The 27794-nt window shown below is 42.9% G+C and overlaps 1 protein-coding gene across 3 annotated transcripts in view; it reads left to right on the forward strand.

Annotated features, from left to right (window-relative positions):
• The window catches only part of LOC122808938, a 636015-nt gene that overhangs the window by 337478 nt on the left and 270743 nt on the right, over positions 1 to 27794 (forward strand). For all 3 annotated transcript variants that reach the window (XM_044080096.1, XM_044080086.1, XM_044080104.1), the window contains exon 4: positions 6283 to 6564. In XM_044080096.1, the coding sequence (XP_043936031.1) occupies positions 6283 to 6564 (282 nt within the window). The remainder of the gene's footprint in view (positions 1 to 6282; positions 6565 to 27794) is intronic.

Genomic DNA, 27794 nt, shown 5'->3' on the forward strand with positions numbered 1-27794 from the left:
CACTGCTAATTAAATATATTTTGCAAAGGAAGTTAAAGAGTTCCCAGAAATTCACTATATATTTCAGTTCTACTAACAAACTCTTCCATTCCAGTATTACTGCTGTCTCGTACTGTAATAAATATTTAATAAATATTTAATACAGCTGTAAGAATGACTTTCCTTTCCTTCGCTTGTTTACTGTAACCACAAAACCTCTTCAGTTTTGTAAACTGAACTGTAACTCACTATTTGTAAAACTGTGTATCCACTTCCCATCCTTTGTTTTAAGACTACAGATTTAGTTTGCATGTTCTTTGGTCGGATCATGCAGACATGAGGGCTTTTTTATGATTTATTTTCTAGTCATTGGAAAGTTCTTTGACATCTTTTAGATTACAGTGGATAATTTATTTACTACAGAATAATCAATAAAAGTTTCCACATCTCCTTTCTGTGTATATATTGAAAATGATTACCTACAACAAATATATAAGCTTCAAATGTTCTTCAAAATATAAACACCCATATCCTATTTTCTGAGTTTTCTAACCCAATAAATAGGCAGTAAAATCCCTCACTCAGCACAGCAAATCAGAAGTTAATTAAAATAGCTCTGTATTCTTAAATAATATTCCTTTACCATTTCCCTGACAGGGTTATGTATATTAAGTGGTCATATATGTTTAACATGACACCTATATAACTGCTAGGTCAGATCACAAAGCAGTCTCCCTTGAAATAAGTATAAAAGGACCTCCAAAGCAAAAATCACAGCATCAGTGGGACCAGATGGTGTCCCGGGCTGCGTCCTACATGAACTCCAAGAAGAGCTAAACCCAAACATAAAACTACTGTTCAATCTTAGCCTTACTACAGGATATGTACCCAAAGAGTGGCGTACACCAACAGTGGTCCCTCTCCACAAAGGTGGTACCTCAACAGATCCTGCAAACTATCGCCCCATAAGCCTGACTAGCTTGGTCTACAAAGCTATGGAAAGGATCATCATGGACCTCATAAATAAAGATATTGGGGACCTACAGACACTGGATCCTACCCAGTTTGGCTTTGTTAAGGGCAGATCCTGCCTCTTAAACCTGGTCACTTTCTTTGAAACAGTCACCAAGGCCATTGACGAGGGGAAGGTGGTCCACACAGCCTACCTGGACCTCGCAAAAGCCTTTGATACAATACCCCACTCGGGCATTATAGATAAGCTCACCAGCTTAAATATAAACCCCTATGTCACTAGATGGGCTGCAAACTGGCTCAAGGACAGAACCCACATGGTTAGAATTGCTGGAGCCATGTCAGACTCCAAACCAGTTACAAGTGGCGTCCCACAAGGCTCAGTCCTGGGACCTCTCTTGTTCGGTATATATTTCGGTGGTACAGGCCAACACGGAAGGACTGTGGCTGACCAAGTTCGCAGATGACTGCAAACTGGGCGCCATAATCAACTCTCCAGCCGACACAAGCATCCTCCAAAAGTGCCTCATAGAAACAAACAACTGGTGCCAGAGCCATGGCCTCAAGCTAAACGCCAAAAAGTATATAGTCATCCCTTTGGCAAAAACAGTGCCCACAAATTACCACATAGGTGGTAATCCATTAAGTACAGAAGAAGTCATTAGGGACCTGGGGACCCAAGTTGATAGCAATCTCTCATTTGACAACCACGTGGCCAAAGTGGTTAGAAAAACATTTTATATAGCCCACCTAATCATGAAGGGATTCACATCTAGATCAGGGGAGGTCATCGTACCTCTTTACTCATCCCTTATCAGGCCCATAATTGAGTACAATGCCCCTTTTGGGATGTACCTTACCAGACACCTGCAGCAACTGGAAAGACCCCAAAAGTACCTCACCAAGAGGATTAAAGGGCTCAAACACATGCCATATGCTGCCCGGTTAAAGAAACTCCAGCTTTACTCAGTGGCATACCGCCTGCTCAGAGGCAATCTGTGCCTGACGTATAAAGCCATGTCCAACCCGGAATTAATGGACATGCTGCACCTCAGAAAATCCAAATCCCATCGAGCTACGCGCTCGAGAGACTTGAACCTCAGCACTGAAATAAATAGGACATGCTGGAGGGACAGATTCATAACCCAGAGGCTCCCTTCACTCTGGAATAAAATCCCAGTCCAGGTTAGGCAGAGTCCTGCATTGACTCTCTTCAAGAGGAATCTTGATGAGTGGATGGGAGATCGTAGGTTTACCCCTCCTATCACTTCTGTGTCACTGTTAGAGAGAGGCACAGTATACTAACCTCAAAAAAAGGCATAGCAAAATTAATTTAAAATGGGTGGCGAAAGCCAAACACACTCTGGCTAGGCTTATAAATGCCCTAGGGCAGATAGCCTAGTATGAACCTATGAACCTATGAACCTGTGTATAACCCCAAAACCTTTAAGAACTTTTCTAAGGCAAACTACCTCCTTTTTTGTGAAGACATAACTAATTTCCAAGCTCTCCCAAACCCAGAAAAATAGAGGTCTATGCAGAGGTGCACACAAAAGCCCTGTACAACAACATAAACAATTGCACAGAAATAGCAGTACTAGACTGAAATAAGTCTAGGAGAAACTGCAAAACAAAGCCACCCTGTGCTTAGTGTAAACAGGGTATACAACAAATGAAAGAAATCCTATCAAAAACTAACAGATAATGTGCACAACATAGTAAAACCTCACTCATTTGTCTAAACAAGCAAATCAGGGGACTAGTCAAGTTTTCAAAAGTGAATTTTGAGGCAATAATAGCCCCCATGATAAGGATAACCATAATGCATTTTTTTCAGTTACATCCACAATCATAAAGGCAACACCCAACAATGTACAAAGTTAGTTGTAGATGACAACACCTATACCCAGCCAGAAGATATAGCAAATCTGCAGGCCAATAAATTCAGCTCAAATTTCAACTCCCCATCACCTCCGATTCCCCCCAAGAAATACCCTTCACTATTCCACCATCTGTTATCATAAACGAACAGGTTGCCACTGCACATGTTTGAAACTCAAAATTCCTTGAAAATGCACTGAAACTCAGTTCCTTGAAAATGTAGTTTGAGTAGTCTGGTACTTGGTGTAGAAGATTCAGGCTCTTGTCTTCTGTAAGTAAGATACAGTGTTTGAGCCTGAGCAAATTATCTAACCTGCCATCCCTAACTAGGGCCATATACACACCCATTCATTCTGAAGTAAGAGACAGATGCACACACACACACACACACACACACACACACACACACACACACACACACACACACACACACACACACACACACACCTTAATTCTGAAGAGAATGTTTATTTGTACACACTTTTACCTTAATTCTGAAGTAAGAGGCAGGCATTCAGCCATAAATACAACTGTTTGGAAAATGCATGTCTATGTTATATGGACCTGTATTAGAGTGAGCTATTAGATTTGTGGACTAGGATTTACAGAGGTCTCCTAGGGTGGTCTCTTGGGTTAGGGACTAGTGTTGATTTGTGCTATGATATGGTATTAATAATATCTGACAAGCAAGATAGCTGCTCTGATCTGAACTCTGTGCAATGCTTCATTAAATTGCAGCTGTAGTTCCAGTACTGGTTTTATTGGTAAAACTAACTGTCCAGGCACTTGCACTGAGCAGCAAACAGATCCATGCAAACATCTCTAATTTATGGAAGTAGAAATGAAAGTGAAATCTATTAACCACAAAATAATTCATCACTTCTAGTCTCACTTTGATATCTGGCAACATATATATCCGAAACTGTAAAAAAAGCATGCAGTTGCCTTGCAAAACATAGAATAAATAAATAAATAGAAAACTTGCACAAGAAATACAGGCCCATCCATAGAGTCTTTCCACCTGCTGAAGTTTTATAAAACCCAAAACAGCATCAGGCAATTTTTGAAAAAACACACAAGCTTCTTCAATGCATATATGCCTGAGCAGATATATCTGACGTATTTGCATTACTTCATGCAAGCACGTCAAGTGGTTTTAATTGCATTGAATAAAGTTACTTTGTCTGCAGTTGAAACAGTTTTGTCAACAGTAGAAGCTACAACTGTCCTGATGTTGTTGTGTCTTTTGTTTTTTCCCGGTTAGGGGTCGCCACAGCAGAACTCCGGTCCGCTAATTATTGGCAGTTGATTTTTACGTGCTGAGTTGCCAGCCCTAACACACAACCTTCAATGAAGGTATGCCCATTCATGCATGTCTCCACTCAGAAGACGCTCTAGCTGAGAGTCGAACCAGTCAGCATCTTACTGTGAGGTGACAACGCTACCACAGCCCCACCACCACAGATTACAACTGTCCTGATAAACTGTGATATTAAAAACCTTATCAGGATATACATGCATGAGTTTACCATTTTCAAGGGCAGATCCCGTCCACTGAATCTGGTTAACTTCTTCAAAAGGGTAGCACAGGCTATGCTGTCCACAGTGTATACCTTGATCTAGCAAAAATGCTTGACACATTTCCCCATGTTAGCATAGTTAATAAGCATAATGCATTACAAAAAGATCCTGATGTGGTAAGATGGACAGCAAACTGGATAAAAGAACCCACATGGTGTGGATAGCAGGTGTCTCATCAGTAAGTATGAAAGTGACCAGCAGTGTCCCACAGGACTCTGTTGAGACCTCTTTTGCTCTGCATTTACAGAGATACGTAGATATGTACCCATGTCACTTCTTAATGACGTTTAAATAATATGTCATAAATGCAAAACATTTTGCTGTTTCCATTAGATTATTCTGACTTTGACTTCAGAGATGGTGGTTTGAAGGATATTAAGACATAAAAGAAATTAAGTGGCAAAGTCTTTCGAATGCAGATATATGCCACTGGGACTGATTGATGTCATTAATGTTAAATGCATGGTTAAGCCTACACAGCTTATGGATTAATTTTATTTAATAGATAGTAACCAAGTGATGGGTTATTGTAGTGCATTATAAATTATTAGATAACATAGAGGATTATGATCAGGTTGCCAATCCTAACTTATTATTACGTATTCTTGACACGGATGGGAAGAAATTCACCTCTTAAGCTTTAGTTGAGAACACATAATAGTAAGTTGGTATTGGCGACCCAATCATAAATCGTTTTAGTGCATGGAGCTTCATCTGTTCCATGTACTACTCGTTAAAGTAAAAGTGAAAAAAATGCTTAGCATTTTTCCTGCTTTCAATGCCCTTAGTGAGTGCTGTCATCACTTAGTGAACACTGTCAGGAAGGTAGTGCAACACAGTCCCTTGTGTTTACAGGAAGGTAGTGTAACAGTCCCTTGTGTTTACACGCACCTTCTCATGCCTCTCAGTTGTCCAGATTTTCACAGAATGTCCAGATTTTGGCCTCGTATATTTGATCTGTTCCTCATAAAGTTTGTGGTTTTCAGAAAAATTACTTAGGATTACATTACACAAATAAAGACATACATTTATGTTTCAGGCTTTGTATCCTTCAGACAAAGCAGGCAAACACATATCCTGTTATTCTAGCAAACTTTCTTTTTATCAGGAAGCCAGGGACATGTTGTCAGTGGGGACAGCAGGCAGAAACAAATCTTTTATTTATGCTGCTGCTATTTGCTGGTCAGTACTGTCAGATTTTACTGCTGAACAAGAGACTTGACCTTAACAACTTAAGCATGGTGTGCTTAACATTTGTTAAGGTCGGGACTTGTACCACTCTGGCACATAACTGATTTGTGTTTTTCTGAATATTGGAATGTAATCACTGCACTCTGTGAACTACAAATATTTAGCCTGATGAGGTCTTTGTTTCAATAGTTACAGAAGATGAAAATGCTCACCTTTATTTGTTTCTTAAAAAATAAATAAATATAAAATAAACAAAAATAAAAATATTAATGCCGAGTTACTGGGAGTTGTTTTAATAGGCTAATAACAGTAGGGCCTAAATAGGGCCTACATTGTTATTTTCTTTTATAAATATTTCCTGTTTTATCTAAATGTCATAAAAGAGGAAGAAACTAGCTTGTATGTCACAAAAGTGGCATCTGCTCAAACTGAATTAAATACAGAGGTACTTCTTTTCACAGGAATATTCCTGCTCTCTAAGAGAAGCAAACTATGCTAGTTAAAGCCACCTGGAGAAGAAGTGTAAGTCTTGCAGGAAATGCACGCACAATGAATTGTAGCAGAATGTAATACCATGGGCAAATATGTGACGTGGTTAGTTTGGAGTTCATGAGTACTTCAGAGATATCACTGACTGACCAGATTCACTAATTTTCTTTTTCTTTCTGCTTGTTGCAGATCAAGTGGAGGCTCCAAACATATATCGCACTGAAAATGAGAATAAAATTGTATGTGCCAGCAAAAACAGCAGCTATAAATACATATTATGCATTCTGTATCAAAACGGCCATCAAGTAAAGAACTGTGTTGAAAAGTCAAATAAAACTGCTGACAGATTTTACTTTAAAATGAATAATGTGATGACTATGGATAATTTCAGCTGTTTGTGTTACACTACTGAACCATCAAAGTGGACTCATAAAAGTTCTACAATTTCTACAATTTCGATGGGAGGCAAATGTAAGTACCGTTAGAGGCCTTATTGTTTGTATACTAAATTGGCATGATTGGAATATGTTTACAGATGGTGGCTATGGTGGTGCAGTGGTTAGCATTGTTGCCTCACAGCAAGAGGTTTTCTGGTTCGATCCTCGGCGTGGGTGCTTTCTGTGTGGAGTCTTCATGTCCTCCCTGTGGTCACATGGGTTTCCTATGGGTGTTCTGGTTTCCTCCCAAAGACATGCTGTAGGTGGATTGGACACTCTAAATTGGCCCTGTGTGTGTGCTTTCTGTGGAAGGTTCGGTGCTGGGCTGGCAACTTGAAATTGTAAAACTCCACTGCCAATCATGAGTAGACAGGTGTTCTGCTGTGGTGACCCCTAACCAGGAAAAAGCTGAAAGAAGAAGGGCTGTGTTTACGGATATGAAATAGAAGCAATTTAAAAAATGTATTTGGAGATCAATAGCAACCAACTAACAATACTGGCACAAAAACACAAACAAGTAGAAAATTAAAGGTAAAATAACTGGAACTTTTTCCCAGCAGGTCTGACATGTATAGCTGAATGTGATTATCCTGCATGGGCAACTTAGTCAAAGTTCAGTCAGATTTCCAGCTAGTCAAGTTCTATGCAGGACTTCACTTCTGTAACCATCATGCAATTGAGTTATACTCTCGTATGCCTTCTGTTTGTTATAAATGACTCTGGAGTTTGCTGTATCTTTATTTAGGAAGAGAGGTCTGTTATTAGGACTCCCATCATTGCAACGATGTTTTGTCCAGTTAGGCAATTTCATCAATGTGTCTAATTATATTCAGCCAAACATCCTACACTACACCCCATAACCTTTTGGTGTGGAGAGCTTCTTCTGCCACATTCCACAGAATATCAGCAATCAAATTGGTCAGTAAGGTTAAAAGTTTTATTATTATGCAAATAATAGGCTTGATAGATTTCCTTTGTACATATTCTTTCGAAATTCATTAAAGTAGGGTGTATAGGTGGGTTATATAAGCTCTTTCTCATGAATCTATTACCTACTGGGGTTCTTTCTGCCTCTTGTTTAAGTTGTAGTTGAAAATTCAGCTTCCTAATATAAATGTTAAGTTCTGTGACTACACTCACTATATCTACTTTACCCTTTCCAGCCATAGACATTCAGAATTGCTATTTAGCTGAAACACCTGATATTCTTAAGGGGTGACTTGCATATATCCAATGAGGCCTCTGATGCAAGAGGTTTAAAGTACCACACAGTTAGAAGTCTAGATTTGCTAGATTTTTCTTTTTGTGTATTTTAACTAGTTGGTTATCTGTGTGACCTTTTTGCACTTTGTTTTAGTTTGTTAGTTGGGATATTTTGTAGCCATCCTAATGTTTATGGATATCAGCTGGGTATGACAACCCTGTGTTTCCAACAGTCAAACATTCATTTTATGTTGTGCTGATGATGTTATAAAAAGGCAGAAGCATGCATGCCCACAGCTTGAGAGGTTTGGCTTTAATGGCCTGAAATTGTCCATAAACAGGCTTAAAAATGAAAGTAAAAGAAGTCACGGGCATTCAGAATTGCCATTTAGCTGAAATACCTGCTATTCTTAAGGAGTGATTTGTATATATCCCATGAGGTCTCTAAGAGGTTTAAGGTATCACACAGTTAGGAGTCTAGCTTTGCTAGATTTTTCTTTTTCTATTCTCATAAGTAAGAATACTGTTTAATCAATTCTGTTTATTCAGCTGCAGAAATAAAGAAAGCAAGAGAGATTGGATATGAAGACAGACGGTGTAAACTGCAACTATATTAAGTTAGTAAAAGTATTTGTAGTGTATAGTGGCCAAAACATTTAAGGTGGTTTAATTATATGACCACAAGAACAGACAAGGTTATTGAGATAGTGTTCTTTTAGTGCAAATTGGAATGTTTTTAAAGAGTCTAGTTGGGTAATAGAGAGGGGGAGGACATTCCAAAGGTTGGCAGTGGCATGGGAATAGACATTGTCCAGCTCTTTTGTTGGGTTTAGTTATGGTTAGGAGTTGTTTGTTAGAGGACCTAAGATGCCGAGTAGGGGTGTGTGTTTGTATTATAGTTTGAAGGGATGGGCAGTAGCTTGGATTATTTAGTAGTCCGTTGGTGATAGTAAGTTGGTAGTAATGCAGGTAATGAGGGAACTAAACCAGTTTATGGATTTAATGGCCAGGCAATGATGTGTGCGAGTTGGCATGTTGGAGACAAACTTAGCTAGTTCATAGAAGCACAACTGCAGTTTGTTCTGGAGAGATGTGTGTAGGTTAATGAAAATTGGGCAACCATAGAGGAGGGTGGGTAGAAGTCGACTATTAGCTAGTTTCAACTTGGTAGACTTGTCCAAATAGAGTTTATGCCTACAGAGTTTTCTAAGCTTAAAATGGGTCTTTTTGATTGAGTTGAGTATATGGTTCGCAAAGGATAGTTTGTCATCAATTGTGATGCCAAGTAGTTTGGCTGTATTGTTTTGAGAGAATATTTTAAAGTAAAGGTCTTGGGATTAAGTAGCAGTTGAGCTTCATTAAGCCAGGATTTGATGGAAGTAAATGCATTTTGTGTTAACTTTAGAAGATCTGAGGTGTTGTTAGAGGATGTAGTTATAGTTGAATCATCAACGTATTGAATGAGTGTACTTTGCAGGGATGCTTTATGGAGATTATTAATAAATATGTTAAAAAGCAATGGCCCAAGAATAGACCCTTGGGAAATGCCTGTGTTGTTGAGCAGGTAATCGGATTGCTTACTTTGCCATCTAACAGATGGTTTTCTGTTGTGTAGATAGTTATGGAACCAGGTTAGAGTGTATGGGGAGCAGTTTACAGTCTCAAGTTGTAAAAGTAGTTTTGAGTGGGACACTGTATCAAAAACCTTTGAAAGGTCTAGTAGGATCACAGCTTGCATCAAGAGCTTTGTATACAATGTTAGTAAATGACAGTAAGGGCGTTGTGCTGTGTGCTGGCTGAAAACCATGTTGGGTGGGTGCGAGTAGGATATTGTCTGTGAGATGTTTTAGCAATTGAGAATGAACTTTTGTAGAATTTTAGATAGACATGAAAGTATGGAGATGGGCCGGTAGTTAGATAGATCACTAGTGTTACCACCTTTATGAAGGGGAGTAATAATCGAGTTTTTCCATAGTTGTGGGACATATGATTCAGAGATTGAGCGGTTAATGAAAATGCTAATTGGAAGAGCTATAGAATCTGCTGCAAGTTTTAAGTATTCAGCTGGAAGGCCATTGGAAAAGGGGGAGCATGGTTTTAGTTTTGAGAGCAGTTTATGAACTAGAGAGGTGGGTACTGGTTGTAATGTAAATAGAGGAGTGGATGGGTTTTTGTTGGAATTGCAATTGATGTGGGCAAAGTGGTTAGAGGGTGTATTGTTGTTTATGTTGCCAATTATACTTTTGTTAGCTTGTAGAGAGAACATTGTGGATAGTATCAATAACATGAGAATTGAAGGCTTGGGCAATTTCTTGAGGGTCTTTGTCAGGAGATGGGGAGGGGTTGTGTTGAGTACCAGGATTAAGGAGAGAGGAAACAGAGTTCCAGAACAACTTGGGATTATTTTGTTGGGTAGTGAGTTTAGTGGAGAAATAGCTTTTTTATCATTGATCACCCTCCATGACCCAGGACCACCACTCCACCTTTCTGGAGACACTGGAAAACATGAAGGTCCTATTAAATACCCTGATATTGGGCAATTTCAATTTCCCTACCATTCACTGGGAAAACTACTCAAGTACAAATTCCCAGGCCCAGCACTTCCTGGAATTCATCAACTCAAAAACCCTGGATCAGCTGGTAAACTCCCCTACCAGAGGTGAAAACATATTAGACCTGGTAATCACCAACATGGGCAACAGGTGTTCCACACCGAAGGTCAACCCCTCACTGGTTAGATCAGACCATAAGCTAATCACTCTGGATGTCCACACCCCACCACCACCTCCAACTAAGGAAACCACAGTAAAAAACTTTTCTGAAGCAAACTTCACCTTACTTAAGACAGAGGTGGTAAGTTTCACAGCCTCCACGCTAAAGGATAATGCTGCCCAAAATGCAGAAACCTTTACAAATGCACTCTATGAGCACCTACAAGGATGCATGGATCATGCCATCCCTAGCAAAACCAAGACTCACTCCTCTAAGAGAAGGAAACCAGTTTGGTGGACCCCTGCAATAAACAGGCTATACAATAGAAGGAGGAAACTAGTTCAGAAAAAAGCAAATCCCAAGAAGGAAAGACATCCCTGCTCAGCATCAGTAAGAAACTGATGCCCCTCATGAAATCATCCAAGGCTAACTTCGAAAGAAAAATAGCCAAGGATTCAAAAGATAACCATAAAGCCTTCTTTAGCTATGTTAAGAATCTAAGTGGCAACTCACAGATATGCACTGAACTAGTGCAAAATTGCACAAAATATACTGATATTGCCAACATCCTGGCAGACAGATTCAGTGCAAACTTCACCCCCCTCTCACCTGCAAAAGGGCAAACAACAATACCGGAAAAGTGTAGTGTCACAAAAATCATAGATGCACAGGTGAAAACAGCCCTTTCAAAAGCCAAAAACACAGCATCAATGGGACCAGATGGTGCCCCAGGCTGCATCTTGCATGAACTATAGAACAAACTACCCCCCCCCACCTAAACACACTGTTCAACCTCAGCCTCTCCACAGGCTACGTGCCTATAGAATGGCGCACAGCAACGGTTATTCCTCTCCACAAAGGAGGGGACACAACTGACCCTGGTAACTATTGCCCCAAAAGCCTGACTAGCCTGATCTGCAAGACTATGGAGCACATCATCATGGAACTCATTAACAAAAACATTGGGAACCTCCAAACACTTGACCCAACCCAGTTCGTCTTTGTTAAGGGCAGATCATGCCTACTAAATCTGGTTGACTTCTTCGAGACAGTCACCAAGGACATAGATGAGGCAAAGGTGGTTCACACAGCCTACCTTGACCTCGCCAAGGCTTTCAACACCATTCCCCACTCGGGTATTGCAGAAAAACTCACCAGCCTGAACATAAACCCCTATGTTACAAGATGGGCTGCCAACTGGCTTACAGACAGAACTCACATGGTAAGAATAGCAGGCTCTAGGTCTGACTCTAAACCAGTCACAAGTGGTGTCCGGCAAGGCTCGGTCCTGGGACCCCTACTGTTCGGCATATACTTCTCAGAAGTACAGGCAAACACAGGGTGACTATGGCTAACCAAGTTCACTGATGACTGAAAACTGGGAGCCGTAATTGACTCTCCGGCTGACACGGACATCTTCTAAAAGGGCCTTACTGAGACAGACACCTGGTGTCAGAGTCATGGCTTCAATCTAAATGCCAAAAAATGCATAGTCATCCCATTTGGGAAAAACAAAACACCCATGAATTACCACATAGGTGGCTGCCCCCTTAATACAGAAGAGGTAATAAGAGATCTGGGGACCCAGGTAGATAGTAATCTCCCCTTTGACAATCATATTGCCAAAGTAGTTAGGAAATCCTTCTATGTGGCCCATCTAATTACTAAAGGGTTCGCATCTAGAAATAAAGAGGTTATAGTGCCACTTTATGCGTCAGTCATTAGACCCCATCATAGAGTACAATGCCCCATTTGGGATGTACATCACAAGACACTTCCAACAGATGGAAAGACCACAAAAGTACCTCACCAAGAAGATTACTGGTCTCAAACATATGTCCTATACAGCCCGACTGAAAAAACTCCGGCTGTACTCAGTGGCATATTGCTTACTCAGAGGTGATCTCTGCTTGACTTACAAAGCCATGTCCCACTCAGAATTGATGGACATGCTCCACCTAAAGAAATCCAAGTCACTGCAAGCCACGCGCTCTAATGAGCTAAACCTCACCACAACAATAAATAGAACATGCTGGAGGGATAGATTCCTGTCACAGAGACTCCCCATGCTTTGGAACAAAATTCCAAATTACATCAGGCAGAGCCCCTCACTAACACTCTTCAAGAGAAACCTTGATGAGTGGATGAGTAACAGAAAATACACTCCTGGGATCACTTCATTGACTCTGCTTGACAGAAGATCAGTTAATTAATCAATGGGGTGGTGAAAGCCGACACACTCTGGCTAGGCTTATAAATGCCCTCGGGCAGATAGCCTAGTACCCACCTATGAACAATATAAACTATACTGCTAGTAATGGAATGTCTTTCTGTCTCCCCCCACCCCTTATCTGCATCACAATTTATTATTGTTATACATCGGGTATGGTTTACTTTTAACATATGTTGTTCTCAAAACATTATGTTGGACCTTGTGTTTTTTATTGTTATAAATTACAATGGTTGCATACTAACGTACTTTGTTGAATTAACTATGTTGTTGGCCTGTTGCCATAGCTGTTACTGGCATGCTGTTACAATATTGACCGTTATCCCATTTATTGTTGTGTTCCATATGCTATGCAATGCTATCTTAACTGGTTATTTGCAACAACCTTGCATGCTGTTATAGCTAATGTTTAAATGTTCTATTCATTACTAACCTATACCCTTCTAAAAAAACTCAACACCATAGCATGAATGGGTAGGCTAGTTCCCGCAGATCCATCTACCCCACCTCACCTGGCTGTGGAACCAGGTCCCAGCATATCTGGGATCCAACCTGGTTCTGCCTCCTCTGCCAGTCCTGTACCACCTACAGGTGGAACCACCTCAGGGGACTGGACTCCTACCCCCTGCGAGCAGGCATGGAGAGGGAGTTGTCACCTAGTGACGGCTACCAGGGATGATGTGCAGAATTGTCCATCAAGGGTTTGACAATCAGCTGTGACAGATTGAGGGCAGACTGGCCAACCTGGAGGGGCAGGCTGGCCCAGGCCCCCAGCCCCCAGCACAGCCACCTACAGAGCAGTGAAAGAGCAGTAGTGACTGCTCATGGGTGAGGAGCTCAGTCCTCCTGCTGCTGTCTGTGGGCACATGGCTCTCTGATTCCATAACACCTTCCCCATCCAAGGTGTTTACCCCCCATGTGTCATACACCACCCCTGTCTGCTGTCTTGTCTGTTTGCAAATGCAACCTCTCCTATCCAACTTACCTCCTCAAATGTACCTATAACCCTTCCCCAACATTCCATTCCCACCTTAAAAAAAAGAATGGGCATCTGTCCCACAAAAAATATATTGCCCCATACATAGCTCTCCATTTTGCCCACACCTACACTGCCTAAAATCAATCATTACAGCAAATAATCAACAGAGTGATGTCATCCACATCCCTCTCTCTGGGATGTGATGCTCCAAATTCCAAATTCCAAATTCTCCTTAACCTGCACAGCTGTTGCTGTACAAGAAATGGAGAGCTATGGTCCTTTCCTACAACCATCCTACACATTCCTACCTACTTTTCACATTGTTTTTCCCCCCTGCTTGCCCCCATTTCACCACTTTCCTACCAGCCCCTTTTTCTTTTCTGTTTTTTGGAAATAGCACTGGTTTAAGTAAAGCAGCTCATCACACCATGCTGATCTAACCCACTTAAACCCACTTAAAACTGCTTTAATCACATTATCAGTTTCTGACACTGTTATGCACATCAGCAAAATAATCACCCCTGCCAAGTCTCAAACCCAGGGCCCTGTCAAGTATAGGATAGCGTATTAACCCACTAGGCAACACAACTCTGAAAAAAATAACAGGTGTTTCCATAAACATATCATGATTGTCAGTAATGCATATCAGCAAAAATAGTCACACCTGCCAAGTTTTAAATCTGGGATGCTGTTCACTACAGTATATTAGCCCAGTAGTCCACTCACCTCTGAAGTACAGTAGGTGTTCCCATAACCATATCCTGAGTGCCAGTGACACACAACTTCTACATATAATGGGAAACTTGACAGCATACTTGGGACTGTGATGCAGACCTCAAACTAGTACACAGCCAAATAAATGTTGATGGATATACATGAGACCTAGGATATCAGGTAGAGCTGACAAATGCACAGACTGTTGCACAATGTCCACAGTTGTGCCACCTAATTTTGGCATGGTTGTCATATAACCTATTCTGTGTGCTGCAGTATTGCCAATTCAGGACAGATTGAGAGTAGAAAAGCATGACAGACAGTTCAGTGTCACACATCAGACCCATCCAAACATACATGTTCATGAAAATCCTGTGTAACAGACTGTATGCATGCACATATGTCTTGCAAATACACCTGCCATAATATGGACTCAGTAGCTCAATTTGTTACATTCCTAGCATGCTGTACATTTTGCCACCCACAGTTCTGGCCTCCATTCCAGTCTGTTGCATGCGAAGTACATGCTTGTCAATACAACAAATAAATAACTGAGCCCTGCAATTTCTAGCAGAACTGATTCCTGCTATTGCAGTTACTGCTACCCATAGTAGCATGTCAAAGGCCTGTAGGTTGGGACACACCTCACAAATATGTATAGGTATGTTGTCTACCACTCTCTGGATGGCACTATTACATAACATATGTACCAGAGGCACATGACTGATCTGGACTGTTATAGGTACCCTCACCCTGGCTATGCAGTGACAACAGAGCTGAAACAGCTCCCTCACTGATGTATACAGCTTGCTGTCCCCCAATATGTTCACAATCTTCAGTATGACTCCTGAGCAGAATGAAGTAGCTACAGCCTGCAACATATGCAGCAGTATGTTCAGCTACCTGCTACAGATCTGTCATACCTCCCAACCACCTAAAACAAGGAATCCATACAACACTCATATATAAAGAGGTGGGGAAAAATGGTCAAGTGACAGGAACATGTGTCATGTGTCATAGCCTTCCCCTACAAACATACGCAGCTGATAGACCAGCAGCTACTGCAGCAGCATGCATATTCTGATGCAAATAATGTATGACACTCACATCTGTCTGTTCCCTTACTGACCTCATTCCACATTATTAAACAGTAAACTGTCACATAATCACAATGGTCAAACATAGCATGCAAAACTGTGGACATACTGGATAAATCCAAACAGTGAACAGTATCTTGTACCCACCTTCTGTGATGCTATAGTCCACACACATTGATAATGTCCATCTCACAGGCCAGGAAAAGAGCCAAGGCCTACTCCATGAAGGCCTTAAATATAGCACTGTGTTGCTATGCCATTGGCTAATAAAAATCAACCCAGCTGTTCTGGATGCAATTAGCAAGTGTGAGCCACAGACTGGTGTACAGACAATCACCTGTTCATGAGCATTGCTTACTAAAGGCAAGCTGCTGCCTATGGTAAACAGGTCTGTGATTTTCTTCAAGAAGACAGACTTCACTATCCTAAGCATTATACCACATGAGTTCTGCACATAAGGAGTACAGCACTATATCAGATATGTAATTGAATTCCCCATGTAATAAGACACAGATGGAGGATGCAGTCATGGGAAATAGAAATTACAACTCTAGGTCTGTAGTACATACCTTGGAATGAAATGTTGCTGTTAGGCAGCAGTCCAGCACCGACAGGCTTCCCTTTTGGCTCTGTCTGCTGTGACATAGATCATAGCTCAGGCCCTCTGAGTCCCTCCAGCAATAGTCAGCTCATGTACGAATGCTACTGGATTGTGTATTAGACAATAGTGACAGTAAGTACTGGTGGATACAGCTGGCATATCACATGATGTACTGTCAGCCAGCTCCTCTCAGTCCATGAATGTCACACAGGCATAGTTCAAATATTTTCCATGTGTCCCTGACTGTTCCTGACGTACTCTGGCTAGGTCACTGTGTACTCCACACCTGTATCTCATTGACTGAGAGCTATGGCTAGCATACCTGTTGACCAGCAGGACAGTAGGTTATAGCCCGTAGTAATGGGGAGACACAGGCTCCACCTCAGCAACTGAGCGTACATATAGGTTCATAGGTTCATAGGTAGGTAGTAGGCTGTCGGCCCTGGGGCCTATATAAGTCTAGCCAAAAAGGTTCCCTGGCTTTTGCCACCCAAGAAAACTGTTTTCCTGTGCCCCTGTCAGGCAGTGCAACAGAAGTGATCTCCAGGATGAATTTTCTATTTCCCATCCAGTCGCTTTGCTTGACATGAATGCGTAGTTTGTTCCAGAGTATGGAAAGTCTCTGGGACAGAAATCTATCCCTCCAGCATGTTCTGTTTATTGTGGTGACAAGGTTTAGGTCCCTGGAGCATGTGGTTCAGAACAATTGGGATTTCTTTAACTTTGGCATGTCCAACAGCTCTGGGCTTGACATAGCTTTGTTTGTTAGGCAGAGATCACCTCTGAGTAGGTGATATGTGATGGAGTAGAGAGTTTTTTGAGACAGTCTGTGTATGGCATCTGTTTGAGGCCAGTAATCCTCTTAGTGAGGTATTTCTGTGACCTTTCCAATTGTATGTGTCTTGTGAGATACATGCCAAACAGGACATTGTACTCTATAATGGGTCTGAAGAGGGATGAGTAGAGAGGAACAATGACCTTCTTTTTTCTAAAGAAGAACCCCTTTGTGATGAGGTGTGCCACATAAAAGGATTTCCTGACTACTGTGGTGATGTGGTTATCAAAAGAGAGACTACTGTCCACCTATGTTCCAAGGCCTCTTATCACACTTTCGGTGTTTAGTGAGCTACTGCCTATATGGTAGTTCATGAGTACCATTTTTTTCCTAAATGGGATGTCAATACACTTCTTGCCATTGAGCTTGAGGCCATGACTTTGACACCAAGCATCTGTCTCCGTGAGGCCCTTTTGTAGAAAGTCTACATCATTAGGTGATTCTGTTATGGCTCTCAGTTTGCAGTCATCTGAGAACTATGTTAGCCAAAGAGCGTCTGTGTTGGCCTGCACTTCAGAGAAGTAGATGTCAAACAGGAGAGGACCCAGGAGCGAACCCTGTGGTACTCCACTCATCAATGATCTGAAGTCGGACTTGGAGTCGGTTACTTTTACTGTGTGGGTTCTGTCAGTGAGCCAGTTGGCCACCCATCCTGTGACATAGGGATTTATGCCCAGTTTAATGAGTTTATCTATAATTCCAGAGTGGGGGATGGTATCAAAAGCCTTAGCGAGGTCAAGATAGGCTGTGTGCACTACCTTGTCCTCGTCTACGGCTCTAGTGACTGCTTCAAAGAAGTCAATCAGATTTAGTAGACATGATCTACCTTTTACAAACCCAAACTGAGTGGGGTCCAGGGTTTGGAGGTTACCTATGTCTTTGTTTATGAGCTCCAAGATGATACGTTCCATGGCCTTGAAGACCCGGCTCATCAGGCTAATGGGTCAGTAGTTTCCAGGGTCCATGGTGGCACCCCCTTTGTGGAGTGGGATACCCGTTGCTGTGCACCATTAAGTAGGCACATAGCCTAAGGTGAGTCTATGACTGAACATGGTACTTAGGTGGGGTGCTAGTTCGTTCTGTAGTTTGTACAGTATGCAGCCAGGGATGTTGTCTGGTCCCATGGATGCTGTGTTTTTGGCTCTGGAAAGTGTGGTCTTTACTTGTTCATCTGTGATTACATGGGGCTTTGCATTCTTCTGGTATAGAGATGGGCCCTTTGGAGGGTGAGAGGGGGGTAAAGATAGCACTGAACCTATCTGCCAGGATGTTGGCAATATCGGTTTGTTCTGTATATTTAGTGCCATTGTGCTGTAGCTCAGAGCAGATTTGAGTGTTGCCATTGAGATTCTTAACATAGCTGTAGAATGCTTTGTGGTTGTCTTTGGAATCAGTGGCAATTTTGTTTTCATAACTGGCTTTGGAGGATTTTATGAGAGATCTCAGCTTCTTGCTGAGGCTAACCAGGGAGTTCTTCCAATCTTGGGATTTTACTCTTTTTTGCAACAGCTTCTTCCTTCTGTTGTTGAGTTTGTTTATAGCAGGGGACCACCAGATTGGCTTCCTTTTTTTGGAGGATAGCATCTTGGTTCTGTTGGGGATGGCACGATCCATGCACTTGTGTATGTGCTTATACAGTGCATTTGTGTAAGATTCAGCGGTCACACCTCTATTTTCCTTCTGCATGGGAGTGGTGAAGTTTGCCACTTCTGTCTTAAGAAGCATGAAGTTGGCTTTTGAGTAGTTTTTAATGGTGGTTTCCTTAATGGGGGGTGGCAGTGGGATATGGATGTCTAGGGTGATTAGCTTGTGGTCAGATCTGACCAGCGAGGAGTTGACCTCTGGTGTGGAACACCAGTTACCCATATTGGTAATGACCAGGTTCAGGATATTGCTGCCCCTGGTTGGGGTGTGGACAAGCTGATCCAATGCATTAAAATTTATGAATTCCAGAAAACATTGAGTGAATGAGTTGGTACATGAGTAGTTTTCCCAGTTGATGGTGGGGTAGTTGAAATCACCCACAATTAAGGTATTGGGTTGTACCTTAATATTTTCCAGTATCTTAAGAAATGAAGAGTGGGAATCCTGGGGCATGGTGGGGGACCAGTAACAAGCTACAACCTGAATTGCAGTCTTGCCCAGTGCTAGTTGCACTTGGATAATTTTGGATGCATTATGTTGAGCAACTAGCCTGGAGGTGTGGATATCCTTAAGGAATATGGACATGCCTCCACCTTTAGTGTTTCGGTACAGGTTTGGTGGCCGAAAGGTGTGGTATGAAGTATAGCCTGGTAATGCAGGGGTGCTCTCTGGACCCTTGAACCAGGCTGTCACTCCACAGATGTCGATGTTCTCCATTTTAAGGAGTGCCTCTAGTGAGTGCATTTTGAGGTTTAGACTGCTAGCACTGAGTAGCATTACCCTCAGAATTTGCTTGTTTGTACCTGTTACAGTGGTGCATTTAGCATTTGAACTGTGCCTAAAAAAGGCACAATAGGGGGTGGCAAGAGCCTTAGCCAGTATCCGGAATCCCAGGGGAGACAGGTGCAGGCCATCTCTGGGAAAGCATTGTGGTCTGTCGACCATGCCATCCCAGGCAGACAGATACTGGATCCCCTTAGAATGATACCAGAAGCTTTGCCAATTGTTGAAGTCAATCATTTTTTTCTTGTACTGTAGTATCATTCTGGGTGATGGCAGGATGCTACTCAGGGCTAGGGTCATACCTGCCTGGGTTACAAGATCTGAGAGCTCCTCCATTTCTCTTTTCATGTAGTCCAGGGAGGTACATCTCAGGTCATTCACACCAACATGGACAATGACAGAGTCATATTTGTACTTGTTGTGGAGTGACCTGAGTGCATGCATTATGTGGTGGATCCTGGCACCCGACAGGCAGCTGACAGTAACATTCTCCTTGTTTAGCCTGGTGAGTGGGACATCAGTGTGCCTGACTATAGAGTCACCTATGAGTAGTATGTTGGGTACGTTGTTTTGCCTTATGGGCTGAAGTTGAGTAGCACACTGATTTTGTGGGCTATGTGTCATTTGGGTAGTGTTGGGGGGGGGTTGTCTGCGTTTCAGCTTGGGAGGTCTCTGTTGCTTGGGCAGATTTTTATTGAGAGCCTTTGTGAATGTGGGTTTGTGCTTTGTGTTTCTATTTGTGGGTTTTGGTAGTGTGGGTTTTGAAGGACTATGTGTTGAGTGTGGTGTGGTGCAGATGTTAACCTTCTCCTCTTGACTGTCTAGTCCAGTCTTGGCTGGAGAGAGCTTGGCTTCCAGTTTGGCTATGTAAGTGCATCTCTCACAGGTTGTAGTGTTGGGTGGTAGGAGGATAGGGGTGTCAGTGTACATGAGGCAATTGCTACATTGCCCCAAGATGCCCAGATTCATCAGGTGGATAGGAGAAAACATCGGGAGCTGACCCATGGACATGCCTGCATAGGTGCTTATTAATTTAACTACTAAGAACTGTTTTCCTCTTGACGTGTGAGGAAAGTCAAGTGCTATAGCAATTTGTAGTTTATTTAGTGCTTACAAGTTCTGAACAAGTACTGAGCACAAGGAAACAGTTTTGAGTGCTGAAACTAAAAAACTGGCTAGTTCTAGCTAAAACTAGCTAGTTTTAGCACCAATCCCAAGAACAGAAGAAGGCTGCAGCTGGTTTGGTGAGCCACAGTCTTGTCCTAGATGATGCAATAGTCATCAGACTTGTAGCTTATTTCTGGTAGATGCCTCGAATAGCAACCAGACCAATCAGGTATGTTAAGCACAGACACTCACTCTCCAACCAAAAATAGTCAGGAATCAATGCACTCCGCTCCTACTCTCACCAGGATCGAAACATAAGCACAGATTCTGAGCTGTCACCTATAAATCAGTTATTAAGATCTCTGGTGATCAGCAGTCTTCAGGAAATAATGTAACTGCACTCCTTCTCTCACCAGGATAAAACAGAAGCACTAATCCCAAGATGACTACTGAGTGACAGAGTGTGGGCTCTACAACAACTGTTGGTTTTGCAATAGATGTTTAAAGGTAAGATGAAAAAATGGTTTACCCTAAACACTGCAGTGTACTCTAGAGGAGTTAGACGTGAAAGTAGGTAACTTAAGTTTTACCTGTCTAAAAAGTTAAGTTTTAGTGGAGAGTCAGTATTTTTAAAACAGCAAGATAGATTGAAAGGGGGTGGTCACTTTTGTATTCTGGTACTATGGAATAAGTAGGATTGCTAATAAGTGTAAATAGTTTAAGGGGAGTGATTTCACAAAATGATAATTTTGTGCTTACACCAAAAGCAGAGAGGAAATGAGATATATGGTCAAATTAACATAAGGAGCAGGCAACTAGAAAGACAGTGGTGTTTAAGAACAAAACAGTAACCGAGTGGGAGGGTGGGAAAAATTTCTGTCTGACTGACAAGAGACAGTGCTGTGGTCTCTTTGCAAGTTTTAGTATGCAGTTAAAAGCAGAATACAAGTAAAACACTTATTGAGCATACAACATAAGGGAATGAATACAACACTGGATATTAATATACCATAACTGTTTTCTGAGAGGTCCCATGCATGACAGCCAGATTCCCCATAGTCTGAGAACAACCATTGTGTATTGTCCAACTGTTTGCCAGACATCTACATTTGTCTGGCAGAGGGTCCACATATATCAGGTACATGTACACATTCTGCAAATATCTGTGTACTGCGGATGTGCGACACCTACAGGGAGGATACCCTACAGCACATTTGCAGTGCTGTCTGTCATTGTGTCACATGGATGTTGCTGGACTGTCCCCATATACTTGTAGTAACGCTCACCTATTTGTCGGACAGTGGATGTATGACATGGTACTGGAATGTTGCCCATAGGGGACACACCACAGTAGATGGCAGTGATGGGTGTGGAGACATAACAACACAGTCCGTCACAGCACACAAGGCCATAACTGGTATACCTAGGATCATATGAGGTTCCCTGAGCTATTGGCCCTGAGGCCCTCATAAGCCTAGCCCAGAGTTTATCCCATGTTTATACAAGTCAGCAACTGATCCCCCAGTCCAACAAGGACAGAGGTGGTATCCCAAGGGTGTATGTCCTGTTAACCATCCAGTTGTCCAGGCTTTGCTTTAAATGGTGTAAAGAGGAACTTTGCCTGATGTACATAGGGTGGCCATTCCACAGCTGGGTGAGTGTGTGGGACACACATCTGACATGCCAACAAGTCCTGTTGATGTCACAGACCAGATTGAGGGCATGTGTGCAGGTTAACAGAGTGCAACTGTCCCATCAAGGTGGAGTCTGTGATCGCCTTGTGTCACCTCTGAGGAGTCTGTATGAAGCTGTGTACAGGGATGGGCTTATAGCCTATCTCTCTACACAGTTTCATACAGACTCCTCAGAGGTGAGGAGTGTGAGGAGTCTGTATGAAACTGTGTAGAGGGATGGGCTTATAGCCTATCTGTGTATGGTAGATGTTTGAGGCCCTGGTAAGGAACCTCCGTGGTCTCCCCAGCTGCTGCTGCAGGTGTTTTGTGAGGTACATGATTAAAGGGGCATTATACTCAATAATGGGCCTTATTAGGGGTGAATACAGGGATGTTATGACCCCCATGTCCCTGGATGAAATACCCTTATGTATGAAGTGGGCCATGTAGAAGGCTTTCCTTACAATGGAAGCAACATGGTGGTCAAATGTCATGTTGCTATCAACCTGTGTGCACAAATCCCTCACAACTGATTGCATGCTTAGGATGTTGTTAGTACTGTGATAATATGTGGGGACGTCACTCTCCCTAAAGGGGATGACACTGCATTTTGTGGTATGCAGCCTGAGGCTATGTTTCTGGCACCAGTCATGTGTTTGTGTGAGACCTTCTTGGCGTATTTGGTGACAGCACCCAGCATGAAGTCTTCTGCAAAATTAGTCGCCCATAGCCCACCGGTTGTGCACTGCACCTCAGAAGAGTAACTCACACTTAACAGAGGCCCACACACAGAACACTGTGTTACACCACTAGTTATGGGTCTACCACTTGAGATAGCTTCCCCTGTGTTGACTAGATGGGTTCTGTCAGTGCATCAGTGTGCTACCCATTTGGTAACATATGGATTGATGCTTAGTTGAGAGTAAATATCTATTATGGCCAAGTGGGGAATACTGGCAAAATCTTTGGCCAGGTAAAGGTAGGCAGTGTACACTGTCTCCCCTTCATCCATGGCTTTGGTAACTGTGTCAAAGAAGTCAACCAAATGTAACAGACATGATTTCCCCTTGAAAAAAGCCTAACTGTGTGTGATCGAGTGTGTGGAGGTCGCCAATGTCCTTGTAAATGAAGTTCATGATAAACTGTTCCTTGGACTTGCAGATCAGCCTATTTAGGCTGAGGGGTCTATAAAGTGCTGGATTGATGGACGCCCCACCTTAGTCTAAAGGGGTGACAGTGACTGTCCTCCTCTTAGCTGGGACAAAGGTGGTATTCAGGGTTTGGTTGAAGACAGTGCTTTATGGTGCTGCAGGTTCATGGTTGGGGTCATGAAGGATGGATCCTATGATGTGATCAGCTCCCATGCAGGCTATATACTATGACTTTGAGATGGCAGTGATGACCTCTTCCCTACATACAATGGGAAGGGGGCAGGTGCTGGTGATGTCCTGATGTACTGATGGGGGAGACAGGGGTGACACTTTCACTGACTCTGTCAGGTATTAAGTTTTCTATATCTACAGCACTTGTATATATCTGGTGTCTAAGACCACCACTTTTGGGCAGATCTGAGAGCTTTCTTTGATGTTGCAGACATATGTGAAGAAGGAGATATGATTCTCTGTAGTGGATGTTGCCAATGTGGGCTCAGGGTTTGCTTTGCAGGATTGCAGTAGTGCTCTTATATGTTTGCTCAGGCTAAGGCAACATTGCTTCAAATTGGGCACCTGCTTCTTTTTTGTCTCAGACAGCAGTATGTCATCCCTGTTCTAGACACTATTTATTGCAGATGTCCACCAGACAGGTTTACTTATCCTTGCAGAGGATGATGTAGTCCTGTCGGGTACACCTGACTCCATGCATCTATACAAATGCACGTATAGTACTTTTGTGTATTTTTGAATATTGGTTCCAGTTCCTACAGAGGGGGAGGGGGCTGTTTATACCATCAACTTTGGAGATGTTTGTGTGTCTGACCCTAGGTAGATAGGTATTGTAGGAGATGGTGACTGCAAGCATGACTGATTTATGGTTTGTTTGACCATAGAGGATGATAGTGTAGGGATGTTGCAGTGGTAACCCATGTTGTTTAATATCAACTGCAAGGAACCTTCACCTCATGTGGGGGTAGCAACTAGGTGTTCCAAGGTGTTTGCATTGCCAATGTCGCTGAATCTATGGGCATTTGTGTGCTGGGATGAAGACATCTTCCAATGCATGTCTGGGTAGTTAAAGTCACCCAGGATTAGGGAACAGACATGAATCCTGATAGAGTTGCTCAAGTCCATATAGGCAGAATGGGTTTCCTGATCACATGTGGGGGCTGGTAGCTAGCTATGATTTGAATAGGTGTCTTGGCAATGGTTAACTGCCCCTGCAGTGTCCCCAGTGTGTCTAACTGTTTGACCAGCCTGGAAGTGTGTACGTCTTTCATAAATAGTGAAACCCCATGTCCCATGGCTCTACTGCCCACACCTTGGGGTCTGACTGTATGATAAGATGGGTGACCATTCAAGGCTGGGGTGCTCTCTGTAGCTTTGAACCATCTGTCTGTGACTGCACATATGTCACCATTTCCCAGAGTTAAGACTGCTTGCAATGAGCACAGATTCATGTTTAGACTCCGAGCATTTAGCAGCATGGCCTTCAATTTGTGATTTGTTGACAGTTGTATGTTGGTAGTGTTAACCTTACCACTTTTCCTACCTACTAAAGGCACCATGGGGGTAGCAAGAACCATTGCCAGATGCCTGAAGGCCAGTTGAGACAGATGGAGGCCATGTCTGGCAAAGCATCGTGGTCTGTTGATCATATCAACCCAGGCTGTCAGGTACTGGATCCTCCTGGAATGGCACCAGAAACCAAGCCAATTCTTAAGGTAAATAATTTCCTGATTGTATTGCGGCATCATTCTGGGTGACAGCAGCATGCTTCATAAGGCTAGGGACATACCTGCCTGGGACACATAATCAGTATGCTCAATCATGTCTCACTTCTTATAGTCCAGGGAGGTATGTCTTATGTCATGCATGCCAACATGGACTGTGACAGACACATAACAGTACCTGCTGTTGAGAGACATCAGTGAGTATGTGATATGGCAGATTCTGACACCTGACTTATAAGTAACCGCGACCTTCCCCATATACAGCCCGGTGAGAGGCACATCTGTGTGTCTTACAATGGAGCCTGCTATGACTACTCTATTTGATTTATGGTTACACCTTCATGGCTGTGGGACACAGGTATGTGGCTATGTGTGGTATGTGGTGTGGAAGGCTGTGGAGTTCACGTGTTTTTGCCTCAGAGGTCTACTTTGTTTGGGGATGTGTATGTTGAGGACCTCTGCATATGTGGGTGTGTGTTGTGTAGGTGCGGATGGTGTGTGATGTGTACTGATTGTATTGACAACTTGTTGGTGCAAGATATGTGGGCATGAGAGGGAGAGAACACGGACTATAAGTTCCTAATATTATTGCATCTCTCACAATTTGTGTTCCTTGGTGGTGTTTGCAGATGACTGTCCGGGCACATGAGGCAGTTGCTACACTGTTCCAGGATGCCCATATCAGCCAGAGTGTCAGGGGGAAACTGTTGGACATTGTCCAGCCATATTTGTCAGAATATGATGGAAGAAGGCCAGGGAGACCTAAGGGGTGAGCCTACAGCCCAGTTGCTTAAAACAAAAGTAGGAGGCTGACACTACTGCATACAATGTACACAGGCTATAAACAAGCAGTAATAGGTGCAACAGAAAAGATGTATTTGCACACCTTAGAGGACATGCAGCAAGTATCAGGAAACAGCAAGATCAGGAGGGAAATGCATGTGGTATGGCCACCATGTTGCTGATAAGCACATACATACTGTAGTGATAGATGGCAGGGTATGATGTGGGAGTTAGTGGATGATAGTGCTGGCAAATGTGCCCTCTTCTTGTCTTTCAGGAGTGATGCACCGATGGAGGAACCCACCATTTTCAGCAGCGGAGAATGAAGTAATAGTTAACGGGCTGAGACTCCATCAAGAGATCCTGCTGTCGAGGAGTCAACAGAATCAGCAACAATGTGCTGCACTGTAGGCAGAACTCGTGGCATTGGTAAATAATGTAGGGCTACAGGAGAGAAGCTATGAGTAGGTCTGACATTGGGCCACAGATATGATAAATAATGCACAGCAAAGGGATGCAGCTATGGCTAGGGACAGTGCTAGCACTGGTGGAGGGCCTGCAACACAATGATCACTCTGGGCCACAAAGGAGTCCCTGGCCAACCTGGTTCAGCCACCAGCTCTCAAACATCCATCACCCATATTTTGTGGAGGTGGGTGGCACAGCTTTCAGAGCAGAGGATCATCCAGGTAAGCTTCCTGTGGTCATCACTTTAATACTATAGCAGTCATACTGGCAGCCTCTGCATGCCTGTACATGGATGTCTGGATGTCAGGTCAATCCGCATTTGGGGGGGGTTGTAACACATACATGTGCACACATAGGAACATCAGCAATGTGGGCAGTATTACAGTTTGCACTTTACATGTTGATATATGCACATATTATCCTGTACCATTGTCATATTTGTGTTTGCTGACAATACCTCCCCCCACAGTTCCATAGGTACCTCTGGTGTGGCCAGAGTCCCTCATCTTGTAGCCAGTGAGTGTGAAACTGTTTTGTTATGGCTCATCTATACCCTGCGCATGTTAAGGGCTGCCACTTTGCCATGGACCCAACTGTTAAGCTTAGACATAGAGCAATACTTGTATGCTCAGTTGTGGAGGGGTTCACAGCACTGCATTAAATTGGTAATCACAGTCGCATATTTGCATGAGCTGTAATATATTTGCACATATTTTTGTGATGGTATGGGCAGTCTGCAATAAAAGGGGGCAATAGTATGGTGGAAACAGATGCACTGTGTTTTAGGTGAAGGTCCATCATATACACTGACATGTTGCTTATCTCACAGGTGTATAGTACTGGTAACATTAACTGGACATAGCTGTACTGCATGTTGCTAATGGCGTGTCTTGTCTGTATCTGTTGTGGTCTGCTTGTGTGTTGTGCATGGCATCAGTAATAAGGAGTGGCATGTGTAATGCAGTTGTGGCACCTCACCTTTATATATATATGTGTGTGTGTGTGTGTGTGTGTGTGTGTGTGTGTGTGTGTGTGTGTGTGTGTGTGTGTGGATCAGCAGACATAATAGTGCAGGTATTAATATAGCCATGTTGTCTCCCTCCTCACAGGTGACCATGGGGGTTGCAGTGTGTCCCCCATCACAACCTGATATCAGTGTCTCATTGGACTCTGATGATGATGATGGTGGCCAAAGTGAGGCACACGTGGGGTTGTTGGGGGAAGAATCTGTCCCATGGGTTGACATCCCATGCCCTCATCCAATGTCCCTGCACACAGTCAGTATGCCCACACATACCCAGTCCCCTATGGCCTTAGATATCAGACAGTCAGAGGGTGGTGGCATCAAACAGGAGAGTGTGGCAACTATGGCATCTATAACTGTAGACACTAGTAATAGCTAGACACCTAGTAAGGTCCCACACAGGCAGATTGATAGGGGTGCTCGGAGGACTGCTGCCCATCCACCATCTGTCACAGATGTCACATCACTTGTCATCCAACACACTTTTCAGGTTGTCATAGAGGCACAGGTGCATTTTTAATGCA

The sequence above is a fragment of the Protopterus annectens genome, chromosome 1.part1 (genome assembly GCF_019279795.1).
Source record: "Protopterus annectens isolate FY-2018-M chromosome 1.part1, PAN1.0, whole genome shotgun sequence".
Classification (NCBI taxonomy): Eukaryota; Metazoa; Chordata; order Ceratodontiformes; family Protopteridae; genus Protopterus; species Protopterus annectens.